The sequence below is a fragment of the Meles meles genome, chromosome 18, assembly GCF_922984935.1.
Source record: "Meles meles chromosome 18, mMelMel3.1 paternal haplotype, whole genome shotgun sequence".
Classification (NCBI taxonomy): Eukaryota; Metazoa; Chordata; class Mammalia; order Carnivora; family Mustelidae; genus Meles; species Meles meles.
Genome location: NC_060083.1, coordinates 7,614,441 through 7,631,511, shown reverse-complemented (window position 1 = coordinate 7,631,511; position 17,071 = coordinate 7,614,441). Strand labels below are relative to the sequence as shown.

The window sequence follows — 17,071 nt, the reverse complement described above, 5'->3', positions numbered from 1 at the left end:
ATAACGACCCAATAATTAAGGTCTCTGTCAAACTTACTCTCCTAATTTGCTTCCTTCAAGTTAAATCCTTCCCTTCCCTTCCCTCGTCCAGTGCCTTCTCCCCTTCCATTCCAAAAGCTCCTTCCCATGGGAAGAGGAACAAGAAGCAGAGGTGACACGGGCCCAGAGATTGGGGCCCTACTGACAATGAGCAAGATCCGAGGGAGTAGGAGTGAAGGTAGGAAGGTGAGGGTAGTTTCCTCCAACTTAGAAATTCTTAACCTCATGCACATCACATCTTTGCAGGAATCATAAAATGCTGCCTCTTCCCCCAGATGGGCCATCACCCTGAGTGCCAGGCTGGATTTCAGCCTCCCCCAGGTCCTCTTGTTCAGTCAACAACCTGCTCAACTGTTTATGGAGACCCATCCTCTGAGAATCTGAAGGTAACTGTGGATCTCCTGCCCTGCAAAATGGAGTCATGCGTTCATGTACACCCTCACCCTATTTCCTATAGAGTGTCAGGACACTTCTAGATGACTCAGAGCCCTAATCTAGCCAGTAATCAAGAAACACACGAGCTCAGATCCCATATGCATCCATCGATAATGACTTTTATCAAGCACCAAATGTTGATGGGCTCCAAGGACCGGGTCAGATGCTTTACACACTTATCTCTAGTTCTGACAACTGAAACCTTCCATGTTCCCATTTTGAAATGAGGAATCTGGGGCTCAGAGAATGTAATAACTCGTCCAACGCTGCCCAGCTAAACAAATGATCAGCCCAAACTTTGAAATCCTCCCCTTGCCCTAGAGATTTCTGTCCAGTTACCTACATCCAGAGCTACCCTCTGTCCATCTCTCCCCAGCTAGCCAAGGGAGGCTTTGTTTCACCTGGACCTCCTGACCCCAGCTCCCACCAAGGTGGGTGACAACTCGAGCCTGCTTCTCCTGCCCGTCTCACAGTCTCCCAATGAGCATATGCCTTCCCGGGAGATGAACAGAAATACCACCACCCACACCCAAGCAGTCACGTTCCTGGCTGCGGGCTAACTTCCTTGTCTCCTTATTTAAAACAGCACCACCAAAGAAATTTTCCTCTTTGTGATGGCTACTGGTCCTCCCCGGCGAAGGAAAAAAGAGCAGGCAAGCGAAGTCAAGTCACCCAGGGATTGAAGACAGAATCCCCTCCCGGCTTAGAGCAGTGTTTCTCAAAGTGTGGTCCCTGGAACCCTGTGTCGGTCCCCTGGGATGTGCATTTAAAAAATGCAGATTCCGAGGCCCTGCTCCAAATGCCAGGTCAACCTGGAGCCCAGGAAGCTGCCTTTCAACGTTCATCCTAGCCGAGCCTCGTGCCCACTGAACTCAGAACAGGCTGGCAGGCAGCTTCGGCGAAAGCACTCGAGAGAAAGCATGCTTCTGAAATCGAAACTGGGAACATAAAATTTTAATAAGCACAATTTATAAAAAGATAGTGCTTAGCTGCATGGCTACTTTATTAAGGAAAAGGGTGCCATCCCCAAGCCCTTCAAAGGAGACTTCTTTTAAGAGGGATTCGATCCAGTCTCTATAGTACCAACCCCCACACTCAGCCCCCCACAGCCTCCTCCCCTCGTCAAGTTCAGCCCGGGACTCCTTCCCCCTCAGGAGGCTTCTGGGAACACCTGACTCTTACCTTCTGCAGATGCGAGCAAAACGACTTGAGATGGTCACGGGCGGTCGTCACTCCCTTTAGCAGCCAAATCAGCCAGTTTTAAGGTCCCCCCATTCTGTGTCTTCTCACACCCCAAGCCCAGAAGCAATAGGAACTCCGGAGAAAGGCATATCCACAGGGCCCCACACCCCCACTCCCCCCACACCCAGATCTATATATAACATCTCTGAAGTTGTCAGCCTAACGAGCTGCTTTCTGGCAGACCCGTTGCCATGGCAATGACTGCTAATGAGCCGGGTGCCGTGATTGGCACTGCTTGAAGGCTCCTCCACAAAGAACTCTCCAGCAAGTTCTCTCTTCCCAAATGCATAGCCGGCCAGGACCCCCAGAAGCAGCCAGGCATGGCCAGGTGGGACTGGGAGGCATCAGTCCCCGGGAACAGCTTTGGAACTGGGGCTCCCTGAGCAGTCCAGAACCCAGGGGCCAGGGCTGGCCTCACTGTCCCTCAATGGGGGAATGGGGGTCAGCCCATTAGCAGTAGGAACAGGGGCTGCGAGCGAGCCACCCAGCTGGGCCAGGTGACTAGAGAGTCACATCTGTTCCACACCTTGTGGCTGGGCACCCGTTCTGGGTGGAGAGACTCTGAAACAAAGCTGGGAACGGCCACCAAAGGCAAGGTCATCTCCCCTGTCCTTGGGTTAAGACACAAAGCAGGAAGCAGGGACCCAGTTCTCAGGGTGATCCGCCAGCCTCAGAGTGTGGGGCACCTTTCCTCTGTCTCACAGGTGAGGCAGTACCGTTCTCTCCAGCTCTGGCCGCCTTCCTATCCCATCGGAGAGCAACTCAGGGAGCAGAGCTGGGGGGAAGTAAGGGACCCGGTGATGGCTCAGTGCACCCTGGGAAGTGAAGTCCTCACGGGTAGTTTTCTAGGCTGGTGGGGAGAGGATGGACCCACGCAACGTCTTCATGTTCTTCTAAGGGGGAGAGATGGAGAGACCTGGCCAGTGGGAGGAGGAGGAGAGACCACACAACAGAGAAACAGGCTGGAAGGTTCAGGAAGACGCGGCCACATCCATGCTGTCCCTAGCATTAGTCTCGGCACAGTGCCCAGAACACTAGATGGAGGGATGGAGGGACCAACGGAAACTTGGAATCGTTAGAAAACGGGCTCCAAACAGATCTGAGGCTTTCTCCCAAACAAGTAGACCGAATGACAGCCCAAGCAATGTGCGCCCCACCTGTAACAAATCCCAGCTCTTAATGGATGCCGATGAATGGACTATTCAACCTTGAGTACAGGGAGGCGGGGGGAAGACAAGATAACACAGTTTCTTTCACTGCAGAAAATAAATTGAGGAACAGTAACCAGAAGCCTCCCGGGAGGCACAAACTTCTAACCATGACCTCATATGGTATCCAGACGGAAAATTCCAGGAAAGTGTTTAGCAACCTCGATAGAAGGCAGGAAGACAGAGCATTTATGATACAAGAGCAATATATATATATATATATAAGGATTGGACAAACTAATGTGAACAAGATGAGTCGCCTGGAAAAAGGAAACAAATGCTATAAAAAGGGGGACAGGAAATAAGCAAAACTGTAGGGAAATTTACGAGGTAGCGACAGGAACATCCACGTCGGTTGCCGCAGAATGTGGAATTAGTCTTGCAGAGAGGAAAAATAAAAAGCATTCATTACGTACAAAGCCAATGCAAGAATTTTTCCTGGAATGCAAAGGAAATACACACAAAAAAATGAAAACAGAGGGCCAGAAGAACAAGGCAGGGTACAGATGCTCGGTGCTCCTGAAGAAGAGAAATGATAGACCATGGTTGATGGGGACAGTTGGGGGGGGTACTGTCCTCAGCTAAAAGAAGACACGTACGAGCAGCATGGCAGGTCCCACGCTGCTGCACACAAAATGGAGTTTATAAGCCGATGGCAGGCACACCACGAACAATGTATTTATACCGCAAAGATGAGGAGAAAGTCCCGTAATGGTTTATGTGGGAGAAGGGTGTCCCCAGTAAATGAGCAAAAAAAAAAAAAAAAAAAAAATAGCTGGTCACAGGCTTCTCTGTAACTGCATTTCATTAGATGCTTCTGGATTGTCACGGGGAAATGCCAAGACCCTTTTATGTAGCTGTTCCTTGAGGGACATGGGTGGTTCAGTCAGTGAGCATCTGCCTTTGGCTTGGGTCGTGGTCTTGGGGGTCCTGAGATCGAGTCCCACATTGAGCCTGCTTCTCCTGCTCGTGCCCTATCTCTTGATATCTCTCTCTCTCAAATATCAGGAAGGAGGGAAGGAGGGAGGGAAGGAGGGAGGGAGGGAAGGAAAGGCGTTCCTCTGTGGACAGTGGTTCAGGGAGTATAGATCCGCAGACTATGGGTCCGGGGGGACTTGTGTCCTTCTCAGAAGTGCTTAGAAGATGCATCACAGCTGCTGGAGAGAGGACGAGAAATAAAGGTGAAGGACTAAAGCAAAAATGTCCCAGGCTGACCACCAAAAGCAGCTTTAAAAATATGCAAATCATCGCCACCAATCTAGTTACAGACTTTGTATATGTACCGTACACATATATGGTATAAAAGAAGGAAAATTGTAAGAAAAATGTATTTTTTTATTGCAAGAAGAATATGAAACATTCTCCCTATACGGTATAAAACAAGGGAAGAGCTTGGACCACAAATTCCGACACTACTAGAAAAGATTACGAGGCAGAACAAAGTAGAGCCCCGGCACCTAAGGGAAACGCAATCAGAACACCTCTTGTCCTGCCCTGACAAGGGGCTGCCCCTCTTCCTCTCCAACCCGATGGCCTTGCCTATTTGCTCCTGACCCCTGGCGTCGAGTATCTGCTCTCACCTCTTTCCTGGGGAATGACAGGTTTCTAGCCAGAGGGTCTGTGACAGAAGGGAATGGCCCCTGGGGACCACAGATCTTTCTTGGATCAGGGTGCTGTGAGTCTGACTTCTCAGCCACTTTTCGCTGGCCCCCACAAGCAGTCAGCTTCCGCAGGAAATCCTGACCTGAGCATCTCTGTGTCCCTTGGGCCACTCCGGTTGGACACCCCGCATGAAGACGGGATCAAGCATGGACGGCCCACCTCCAGCTTTTCCCAACAAGAAGCCAAAGCGAGCCAGGCAGGATGCCTTTCCTCCTCCCACTCCTCCAAGTGCAAGATTCCTCAGTACATGGGGACCGACTCATCACAGGGTTTGCCGGAACGCTTCACATGTGTACTCAGACTGCTCTTGGACAGGTCACCTTTGGCCTGGTTTCTCTGGGTCCCTTAAAGGAACTTTCCAAATCGGGCTTCAATCACTCAAATGCAAACATCCCCAGGACTCTTGCAAACCCAATACCACGTCTGTGTCCTCGGGCCTCCCGCTCAGAATGCATGACTGGGAGGGATCCTGCTTGCAGCAGGAATCCTCATCCCAGGGGCTGGCCCCTGTCACTCACTCGTGCCAGACCTCGGCCCCCATGACGAGTGCCCAGAGGGCGACTCACTCAGGCTCCCCAGCTCCCATGAAGTGTGTCTCATACTCACGCTTGCCGGCATCAGGCACCTTTCTGGACCTGGGGACTCTCTCCTGTCATCCTCCAGACCTGCCAGCCACATGCTTGTCACCCAACCCGCTGTGAGCAAACCCCCCCCCCACATGTCTAGCTCCTAAAGGACATGGCGAGGGTCCCAGCGCCCTAAAGAGCCATCTGTAAGCCCCCCAGTGCCTCCCGGGGGGCCAGTCGACTCACTGGGGGCCGTTTTTCAGGACGGGGCGGGGAGAGGACACAGAACAATACACTCTCTTTTCTGATCCTAAAAAGGAACGGAGTGATCTGGCTAACCAGGAATTTTGATGAACACAATCACGACATAGTCTCTGTGAGGCCACAGGAAGTCGACCCTCACGAGGAAACTCTGCTAAGCTGGAAAACACGGGGTCTCCAGGGGGGCGAGGGCAGACAAACGATGTTGCCACCAAGACCACAGTGCAGGGATGCGTTGGGCACTCCTCCCCCACCCCGCCGCACCCCCACTGCGTCCGAAGCCATTCCGTGGCCCTGATGTGTCTGAGGGGCAAGCAGCGGGGGGTAGGAAGGAATGTGTTCTGGAGGAAATAACTTCAATTCGGGCCTTACACACATTCCCACCAGACCCTGTATTTCACGGACACCGGACAAAGACACTTCTACTACTCGTGCACCTGCCGTCCAGAGAGAAGACAGATGGGCCGATAAACAGGGTCCCAAAGGGCACGGTGCACAAAATAAGGAACTCTGGATGTCAGCAGACATCGATCTGAGATGGCTCGTGCTTTTGCTGGTGGCATGTGCACAGAGAAGGACAGGGATCTGAGAGACACCCAACCTCCAGCGTCCCTTGGCTTGACCGAACGACACAACTCGATTAGTCCTGCTCCGTTCCGAGGTTTAGAGCAGGTACCCGATGACCTCATGGCCATGTTATCGCGCATGTGGGGCAAGACAGTTCCCACAAGTGCTCGGGAACACGTAGGACAGCTCTAGGAAGAAGATGGGACGTTGCACTTGCCTCTGTCTCTTGGGGCCTGGAGAAGTTTGGGGAATCCCAAAGAAAGCCCCTCACTTCCGTCCTACTTCTAAGATCTGTCAGGCCCTGATGTTTCAAGGTTATAAAGGGCGAGGCAGTGAGCTCCCGGCAGCCTGTCTGGGCTTCTGGCCTCTCAGCAGGAAAACCTGAATGAATCTACTCACCAGCTCGTGATGAACTAAGACGTTTTACTCAAACTCTCAACTTTGAAGAATGTTGGCTGCCTTTCCTCCTACCCCTTCTCCGGCAGATAAAAATAGCGTGGGCCATTCTGATATCCTACCTCTAACCTCGGGACCCCGGAAGCATTGGCAGAAAGCACAGAGGCCTAGGCATAAGGAGACCATGTTCCCAGACAGCAAGCTATAACTTACAGTTCCCTGGGCCTCTTGGGCCTCTGTCCCTTCATCTATAAAACCAGGGGCTGCCAGGCTTCCAACACTGGGGTCCTGTGATCTGAGGGTCATGCCATGTAACAGGGCCCCAAACCACCACAAGGGAAATTTCAAGGCATTTAAATGACCACACACACTTGCAAAAGCAACCACCCCATAAACACGAAAGAACAGAGCCTCCAAGGATGAACACAATTGTCCATGTCCCATTACCTTCCCCCGCCCCCGAAGGTGTCCCCCAAACTTTTTCAGTCCAGCGAGTGACTATTTCCTCAGCCCAAACCAAGTTGGAATGGATTGGGAGGGCTACGCCGTCTGAGACATGAGGGAAGCAAAGCGATTTAACAAAACTTGGAAACCATTCAAATGTACGCCTAAAACAGGATTCGCAACGTCGTGAGCATTACCGCAAACCCGTACGGGGTGGCTGAACGCTGACTTCTCCCCCTCTGTGCCAAGAGTCAATGTCCCGGCCCCTTTAGGGCTCCGATGTCCCTGTCCATCAGAAGAAGGAGGTGGATGTGAAGTGAGCACTTCCCTTCGTCCTGAAGATTTCAAAATACACCCCAGAGGGACGTCTGGGAGGCTCAGCTGTTAAGCACCTGCCTTCGGCTCAGGTCATGAGCCCAGAGTCCTGGGAGCGAGTCCTGCCTCGGGCTCCTTGCTCTGCAGGGAGGCAGCTTCTCCCTCTCCCTTTGCCCCTGCTTGTGCTTGCACTCCACCCACCCCCCCAACAAATAAATAAAATAAAAATTTAAAAAATCCAAAATTTAAAAAATTCAAAATTTAAAAAAATTTAAAAACCCAACCCTGCACTCTGGTTCTTTACAGTAGTATATACGGTCAAGATATCAATATCCTGCCCTTAGAAATGCTTCTGAAGGACACACTGAGGACCACTCACCAGCAGCGTGCTCCCTAGGCACCTCCTGGGAGGGGGAGGAGCCCTCCAATTTCCCTTTGCAGAGGAGAGAGCCGGGGAACAAGCGAATTTTGCCAGCACTTGGTATTGGAGGGTGGGGGAGCCAGGGGGTGGAGGGAACAGGGAGAAGAGGAAATCCTAATGAAGCTCCCTTTCATATTAAGGTATGAAATCCCGGAATGCCTCATGGCCAGGGTTTCTGGCACTTTCTCAAGCCCCCGAAGAAAAACCCTCCTACCCAAATTTATCAAGCACTCCGTTCCGTTCCAAACAGACCCTGCGAGTTCAGAGGAGAGGAACGGAACTGAAAGCCCCCAGCTCAGGTGAGATCACACGTTTGTAAGCTCCTGCCAAGCCCCTGCCTGCCAGAAAGGGGCTCCAAGGCCAGCTGACGTGGCTGCTGCCTGCAGAGCCCTGGGGGTCCCGCTGCGTCCTCAGGGAGTTGGCGCCCCTCTAAAGAAGGGAGGACTGGAGTTCCTTAGGTCACCAAGGTGGGCATCTGATGCCTGCCTGTGGCTGCCATCTGGCCGGCCTGGCTTGGTGGCCACTAGAAACAGGTCCCCGGGCACCAGAAAACCAGGAGCAACAAGTGTCCCCACCGAGAAGACTCATCTCAGTGACGGGGCGGTGCTGGCGGCTCGAGCTCCAAGGGACTCCCATCAGGGCTCTGACTGCCCAGCGCGTCCTTAATGCTGTCTTGCTGGGAGATCTTGAGCAACCACTTTGTCTCAGTGGGGAGGCCTCTGTGTCCTTATCTCAAAAATACAGAAGTTGGACCAGATGGTCTCCTAGGGTTTTCTCTGGTTTGTCTTTCTTTTCTAAGACTCAAGGATTCTGGATGCTGGTCTTAGCCTACCTGCTTTATAAGGACGTGCTGTGTTGGAAGAGAGGCAAAGTCTCGTTCAAGTGCAGACGTGGGTTCAAGGGCAGCAGACGGAGCCCTGAACACTGGGATTCTGCTTCGGGGCCTCGGACTGTGCCTCTTCCTCTCACCGAGGCGTGTTCCGGTGAGTTCTTCTGGCCTGATGGGCCTATGTCAGCCCCTTCCCTGTCATTCCCAGAGCCACACACGGATGAGCTCTATCTGCCCGTGGACCAGACTCCTGCCCTGGCATCCCGGGCTTCCCTGTGTCCGAAGCTGGAATTCGCCCCACACCCAACACTTGCTCTTTTTGTTTGTTTAAGATTTTATTTATTTATTTGAGAGAGAGAGATGGAAAGAGAGCATGAGCAGGGGGAGGGGCAGACGGAGAAGCAGGCTCCCTGCTGAGCAGGGAGCACAATGAGGGGCTGGATCCCAGGACCCCGAGATCATGACCCCAAGATCATGACCTTAACCTACGGAGCCACCCAGGTGCCCCTGGCAACACAGGTTTGTTCCAAGCCCGCCAGCAGATAAGCTGTTCAGGCACGCACATTAGGACCTGAACACACACTCTCCCTCAGCCCGGGCACACCTCTGTCTCCACCAAGAGGCTTCCCCAGCCTCTCACCCCACTCCCTGAATGCCCCTCTGGGGACGTCTTCTGGGCTGATCCCTTCTTCTCCAGGAACCTCCCTGCCACTGCCCACAGCCCAGGCCAGACCCACCAGAACCCACAAGTGCTCACCGGCAATCCATCAGAATGTGACTGATTGGGCACTTTACACACCATCCTCCCCCGAGTGCAGACCCTGCACCTGCCGCAGGGCTGTCCTCTGGCTAGAAATGCAGAGTCCCAGGTTCTACCTGAGCACCAGGCTCCGTATTCTGACGGTCCCGGGGCAACTCAGATCCGCTTTAACCTCCGAGAAGCCCTCCTATGAACTTTCCAGGTGCCCCTGGGTGATAAGCACCGTCTCCCTCTTCCCGGCACAGGCTCAGGCCTCCATCAGAAGCCACACCAAAATCAGAGATGCTGTCTGACCCAGTCAGTGGGCACCCTGGAAGAAGGCTACGTGCACACACACGAGCCTTCCCATATGAACTGGACCCCCCTGGGTTGCCCAGAGCCTCCAGAGTGTGGTCCCTAGAGCCTTGGCTGATGGAAGGTCCCACTTTCCAAAAAAGGAGGGTGTCTAACTTCCAGAGGCAGGAGGGTGGGCAAAAGAAGGCTATCCTACTCTTAGATTTTAGGAGAGCACCCATAATCAAAGCCCACCCCTGCCACCCAAACCAGACAGAAGCGCCCAGCTCAGCCTGCAACCACGGTAGAGACGTGGGCAGAAACCTGACTACACGGGGGGGACCCCCAACAGGCTTTCCCTTTAGACAGTCCCGGTGAGAACCAGGCCACGTAGATGGCAGGTGGGTAGGCAGGAAGAACGAAGCTTCAGATTCGGGAGAAGTGAGGGAGGTGAGACGTGGCCTCCTGCCCCCACAAGCCACGCCACCACAGGGTCACAAGCCTCCCCGGAACCGCTGCCCAGTTGACTGGGGAGCTGCCCCCCTCTCCCTCCACATCGCATCTCGTTCCTCCCCCCTTCCCGATCTCACTCAAGTCCTCTTTTCTCCCAACTCAAGCCTTACGGGAACCCTCCCCCGCCCCAGCACACTGGGCCCCCCAGGGCTTCTAAGCTCCCATCTCAGAGGTCCTCAGAACCGTTTTCTAAAATATCCACGTTCATTCAGAAACACCAAGCAAAAGCTGAGCTGGTCGGATGGATTCTTACCATCAGAGAAGAGCCAGTCTTCCTTGTTGGGCTGCTGATAACTCAGAGGGCAGTCCTGGGTCCTGCGTGGAGTCCCCAGACCCAGGGCCAGGCCCCTGCCAGCTTCCTCTCCATGGCACCCTCTGCGGGAAATGGGCCTGATGCAAGCAAGCAACCGTGCCAAGGGTCAGTGCCGGGGACACCCCGGAGGGCGTTCCTGTGGCTTTGCACCCCGCTGTTCTTTCACAAAGAACACACTACGTTGCACAGTTCCTTCCAAATCTGCTCCGGGTCCTGTGAGGAAATCAACCACGCATTCTGGACTTTCCAGTTGCGAAGTTTCTGGAGGCTTTTTTTTTTAATTATTTTTTTTCACTCTCTCTCTTTTTCCCCTTTCTCAGCTAAAAAAAAAGTTGGCCGAGGTCACGACATACAATGGCCAAGCTTGTGTCACTGACCAGATGCCTCCCACCCCCAGGCCTGGGGACAAGAGCTCCTTTGTCCACTATATTTTAGGCGGGACTCCCTGGGCCTGCCCCAGCCCTGCTGGGGAATGTTCCGCCAACTTCTTCCCAACCCGAAGTCACGGCTCTGGCCTCGGCCCCAGCCCCAGCCCCAGCTGTGTGAACCCAAGGCCAGATAAAAGCCAACCTACAAAGAATGGGAAATGCTCCCCCAAGAACCACTGTGTTAGACCCAGCCAGGGCCGAAAAGCTGGTGGCCCCTGGGGGGCAAGATGAGCATTCCCATTCCCTGCCTTTGCTCTGCCCTCGCCACCTCCAAACCTGGACAGACGGTGGGTGACCAGGGGGGCAATGCCATGCATCTCAAAGAAAAAAGGGTTTAGGATCCCAAAGCTCTCAGTTGCAAGTGGAGGATGTGAGCACAATATGGCGTCCATCAACTAAATGAGTTCAAGCAAGAGACTTGGATCCTGCATGAATATCTCAGATCACTCCACTCAGACAGCTTTTTGGAGGAGCTGAAGGGTTAAGCACTTCAAATCCACACATTTCTGTGTCTGCTTTCAGTGTAAACTGTGGTGATTCTAGGAAACGAGCCTTGATATCAAAGTAAATATGGTTTTCCCAAGGGACCGCAAAGTCGAAAGGTCTGGATGATTTCTTATAAACAGCATTCTCTCAAATGTATGGATAAACTGTATTTATAGAGGGTTCAGTGCCTGATCCTTGGGGTGGGCTAGGAAATCAGAACAACCCTCTGCGGACAGAGTCAGCGGGCTCTAGTGCCCTTGTGGGTTCACTGCCTATCAGCTGTGATGCTTAGCGCGGGGCCTCGAAGCTTCGGATTTCTTCAAGTGTAAAAGGAGATGATTGGCAGTGCCTTTCTCAAAAGGTTGTTGGGAGGATTAAGGGGGGAAATCCACATAAACCCTGAGCAGAGAGCAAAGGGGAACAAAGTACCCAATACTGCCAGTTATTTTTGTTACGATTAAAGAGTCGGAGGTGAAGTTTCCCTGGACACACACACACAAATGGGCCAAGGGCATTTCTCCCAAGAAGATACACAAATGGCCAACGAGCACAGGGAATGGTGCTCACTCATCACTAGGGAAATGCACAAATGCATAAACCCCAATAAGGACGTTAAAACCCCAATAAGGAGTCACTACCCACCCATGAGGATGGCCGCTATGAACAAACAAGTAGAAGAACAGGCACTGGTGCAGATGTGGACAAACCGGAGCCCTTCCTGGCGGGAATATAAGAAGGGGCAGATGCCATGAAAAACAATATGGCGGCTCCTCAAAGAGTTGCACACAGGGTTAGCATGGGCTCCAGCAATTCCACTTCTGGGTATACACCCAAGAGAACGGAAACCAGGGACTCCACTCTCTACACTGGTGTGCTGTAGGACTCTTCCTGACAGTCCGAGAATGGAAACAACCCAAGTGCGTCCATTCATGGATGAGTGGATAAACAAAATATGGTGTATATATACACAGCAGCATGGTGTTCAACCTCAGAAAGGAAATTTGGACCCAGGCAACGGTGGAGATGAACGTAAAGACTTCAGGCAAAGCAAGATAACCCAGTCACGACAAGGCAGATACTGTGGGATCCTACTTTAGGAGGGGGCCAAGAATAGAATAAATTCATAGAGACCAAAAAATAGAATGGTGATCGCCAAGGGCCAGGGGAAGACGGGGGTGGGGGGTGGGGCGTTAACGTTTAATGGAGACAGAGTGTCTGTCAGCAAGATGACAAAGTCTGGAGGCGGATGGTGATGGCTGCTCAACATTGTGAAGACATTTGATACCACTTAACTTATACGCTTAAAAATGGTTAAAATGGTAGATTTTATGTCATATCTGTTTTAACATACACAACACATCTGGGACCCACAGAGATAGTTTAGATCAAGGGCCCCTGGCCAGTGTGACATAAGCCACATCATGAGATACTCAGGGACAGAACCTCTAGGGAAGGCAATGCATGCACCCAGAGAGAAGTCTCCCCCACCTAGTGGTGAAACCAATGAGAAGACAAGTCTGGGCAGCCCAGACGGCTTGCTGGTGGTCCATTTGGTGTTCAGTCTTGGGGAAACTGAGGCAGCACAGCCAGTATCCTAATGTCAACCACAGGCTTGTCTGATGATGGGGCACACACTCAGAGGGCCAATAGCAACATGCCTCTGTCTGGACATATCCACTCCCACCTTTCTGGTCTTTTTCCTTCCACCCCCAGACCCAGAGCTCATCTCTTCCTTCTCAAAGCCTGGAGTGGGCTGCTCAAGGGATTCTACTTCCCCTCTGCTTATCAGGCTCTGATCAGCTGCAGGGGTGACAATGAGCTCTCTTGAACTCTCACTTTGGGCCAGACGCTGTCCTAAGCACGTCCCATGTCTTGTATCACGTAACTCACCCAGAAACCCAATGAGGTGGTTTCTAGTATTGTCCCCATTTAACAGAGGAGTAAACAGAGGCTTTCGGGATGGATCACGAAGGGTGAGAAGGAGGAACGAGCTAAGGGGATAATACTCTGGGCCCGACATGGCCAAAGGAGCAAAGGCCCAGGGAGAAAGTCGTGTGGGTAGGCGTGAGGATCACTTCCCTCAGGAATTCAAGGGTTCAAGGGCCTAGGATTCAAGGCCACAGAAGGTGACAGAAGGAATAGTTACAGATGGAGTCCCATTGTAGGAGACCATGACAGCACCGAGGTTAAGAAATCAGTCACCTTTCTATAAGCCAGAAAACACTGATGGGTTTTGAATGGGGGAGGAAACACCACGAATGTTATGCTTTCCGATGTTGGAGAAATCATCCCAACACCAGGGCACTGAAAAGATCCAATGTCCGGGAGAAAACTGGTTATGGGATCCCACCTCTCCTTTCTCTCTCTCTTCCGAAGCACAAGAGAAATCCAAGCCTTAGATCTGTATTTGTAAAGTGAGAGGTGAGGAGTCCTCCGGGGGCTGAGTTCCCGGCCTCTTCCCCTGGTGGGGTGGGATGTGGGATCTGGTGGTGACCACATCCTGACCTTGGAGGTCACCGGCCCTGCCAGTGGAAGGCCCAGACAGAGGCACGGGGACCTCTCTGCTCCTGGAAAAGGGCTCCCACCCACAAGAGGGTAAAGGGAAACTCCATCTGCATCCTGGGCAGCCAAGACCTTCACCCTGGGTCCTTCAGGTTTCATGAACTTAAAATCCCCATGGGCGTTCTCACAGCCCATAACTTGCTGGTTTTCTGGCAGCAAAGAGGGGACAGTTTATAGGCTACTCAGCCCTGACACCACTCTGACACTGCATCCCACACATGAATAGATAAAATCACAGACAATCACGCACCCCTATAGGCAACACACAAGACTGTCATCATGGTTCCCAGGATGGCCTCCAGCCAAAGGCAAGAGACCTTTCTGGGCCTTCATGAACCAGAAGGCTAATCTGCTCTGACCTGAGCTAAGCAGAACAAACTAGAGGCCTGCAAATGTTTTATCCTTTAGGAATCACCAACACAAGTATCTCGGGATGTGTGAAACTCATAAAGACATTCTCAGGGGTTTATGGTTTGTGGCAATCCCAGCATCTCAAACCAGAGGTCCCTTGAGTTTTGATTTATGGATCGTCTTCGGTCATTTGAGCTGGCACCAAAACCAGCACAAACTGCTGTCCTTTTGGCCTCTGCAAACGGGTAGGTTCCTACACCTTGGGTCACATGGACAACGAGGAACAGTAGGAAACACATAATCCAAACACACACACACAAAAGACTGACAATCATTTCCCCAGAGTTCCATTTTCCCCGGGTTTCATGGAGTCCAATGCACCCAACCTTCTTGCTATTATTGTCTCATTGAGTTGAAAACTGCCAACGAAAAGAGGCCACGTTTGCTGTGGGCCCTTGTCCTCGGTACCATGAGTCGTGTTGTCATATAACGATAATTAATAAGAAAGACGGGGTATGGTGATGACTCACTTTTCCTACATGCTTCATAGTCATGAAGGGAAAAATTATTCACCAGACTGTGCAGTCTCTGGGGGACAGGGTCTCAAAGGGTCCCAACTCCCTTACAGGCAGCCCCTCTACTATGGGATCAATCAAACAACTCATGGTCACCAGCAACCTCTTCCCAAATGCTGTGAAAGATGTAGGCAAGTGCAACACAAAGGGGACTTGGCTTCTACAGTTTGGAAGATAAGGCACAGACACAAGGGAAAAAGCAGAAATAACCACACAAGGGAGTCTATCGTAAGTGCCAAGCGATAAGTCGGCAGACAATGAGAGCTTTCAGAATCCAGAGAAGGGCGAGATTGTGTTCGGCTGAGGCAGTCAGAGAAGGCGTCTCAGAAGATACAGCATTTGCCTGACAGCAGGGATGAAGAGGGAGGGCCTGATCGGAATGGAGGGACAGTAAGGGAGAAGCAGAATACGCCTTGGTGATGAAGCAGACATTGGGGGAGCGGGAGAAAGTAAAAGGTGATCCTAAAGGGGACGAGAGAAGCTGGACCCAGTACTCAGGGAGATCCGGCCATGGTAGAAGTCAGTGTGGGGATATACGGTAGAGCTCACAGCCTCCATACTCAAGTTTCAAGTGCCTGATCAGGGTACAGCTGGACTGCATGTGGCCCTTGACACATGGAGCTGGAGCATCTCAGCTACCCCAGCTGGCGTATCTGCCCAGAGACGGGACTGCAGTCCTACAGGTGGACTCAGTTTATGAAGAAAGCATGGATAGCTGAGCCTCAAGACATGCGCTTACTTTCCCCCAGCACTTCTTGGACCCAATCTCTCCCTCCCATAAGCTCCCCAACATGAGTGCATGCAGCACCCCTTGGCCCCTCTCCAAGACCCTCAAAGGCAAGAACCAGGTCTCTGTCCTTCTCCCCTCAATGCAGCCCCATGCCGCACACTTGGGGGCTGCCTCCATGATGGGCAAGGAATGGACACAAGTTCTGGGAATGAGTTCCAGAAAGCAAAGGAGGACGGGATCGTAGAACAGGTAGTGGTATCCATGAGAGAGAGAAGAAGACCCTCACCAATGACAGAGAGGATATGCCTCCTATCAATCCCAGAAAGAGGAGCAGAGGAGTGAGGTGGGCGTGGAAATCTGGTCCTAAGCACATATGGAGCTGGGGAGCCCGAGGACACACAGGGGTGGGAGGGAAGATAAAGAGACAGGTGTCATTATAGAAGAGAGCGGAGAGAGAGGACAGAGTGGTGAGTAGGCAGGGGCTGGCCCATGCCCACTGGCCCCATAGATGGCTCCTAAGAGGGGCCTGGCAGCTAGCTTCCTGCCCTCAGCATGAGTGGGTCCGAGGACCCTCATAAGGTTCGACGTGTCCCACTCCATAAAAGACTTCCAAGACCAAGTGGACTTACCAAAACAGCACCTACTTTAACAGATTTGGTTCCAGATCCAAGGGAGGCCTTGATACAACATCTCCCCAATGCCAGCCATTCACGTACCCCCGTCCCAACTCTGCCATTGCTACGTATCAGCTGCCCTAACATTTACCCAGAATTTTTTTTTAGCTGTCTTCTAATGAGCTTGAATTTAGCCTGACCCTAAGCAGGAATAGCTGTGAAAAATGGATTCGACGTGGTTGGTCGTCCTCCCTATTGCACACTTACATAAAACATAACTTAAAAACCATCATCATGACACGGTCTATGAGGATCTTACAATGTCCTTAGAGATAACTCCGGCCCACTTGAAGAAACACAGTTTCAGGCTATGTGGAAAATTACCAAAGAGCAGCTGTGAAATGGTCTAGGGAGTTTCTTTTCTGAAACCTAGAAAACCAAGCTTGATTTCTCCATTGATCACATACCCACAACTGCAGGAGCGATGTCGCCCATGTGTGCCCGAGTCACTGCGGGAGGCCCAGAAGAGCAGTCAAGGGAGAAACAGGACTTCCCATGGTGAGCACCATGGGACAGTCCTGGGTGTGTGGACCCTGCAGGTCAGCAACTGTGAAGGGGATTCAAACTTCCCCAAGTGGACACGGTGCCAAGGCCAACGACACACGGTATATATTCCATCCAACAGTACATGCAACGTCTACACAGACACTGCCTTGTTGGGGAAGGAAGAAAGAGGGGCACGGGAACTCGGGGAAAGGCTGAGGAAGCACCATGTGAAGGGCTTAAGGCAAGAGTGTCTCTCAGAAGGCAATTCAGAAGACAACGTCAGGAAACAGCTAGAAAGCAAGAAGTCCTCTTTAAAAGAGGAACAGAAAATCATTGTGGAAAAAGACAGCCAAAATAAGAAGGATGACACAAAGGCAAAAACAGATGAGGTTAGTATTGTACAAAAATGGCTCACTTGAATCCACATTAGTGGTTGTGGGTAAATAAAAATTAAAAAAGAAAAAGTTAAATCAATAAAATGCTGGCTACACTTCAAAGGATCTCCCCAAACTGCAAAGGTTTAAAAGAAAAAAAA

At 51.8% G+C, this 17,071-nt stretch overlaps 1 protein-coding gene across 6 annotated transcripts in view; it reads right to left on the bottom strand.

Moving 5' to 3' along the window:
* Window positions 1-17,071, bottom strand: part of GAS7 (growth arrest specific 7) — a 200,515-nt gene that overhangs the window by 85,975 nt on the left and 97,469 nt on the right. Inside the window, exon 1 of one of the 6 annotated variants that reach the window (XM_045984790.1) lies at window positions 10,185-10,394. The exons of 4 other annotated variants lie outside the window; for them this stretch is intronic. In XM_045984790.1, coding sequence (XP_045840746.1) covers window positions 10,185-10,187 — 3 coding nt within the window. In that variant the 5' untranslated portion in view covers window positions 10,188-10,394. Of the gene's footprint in view, window positions 1-1,656; window positions 1,765-10,184; window positions 10,395-17,071 lie in introns of those variants that run through there. One more of the 6 variants, XM_045984792.1, reaches the window with a different exon arrangement.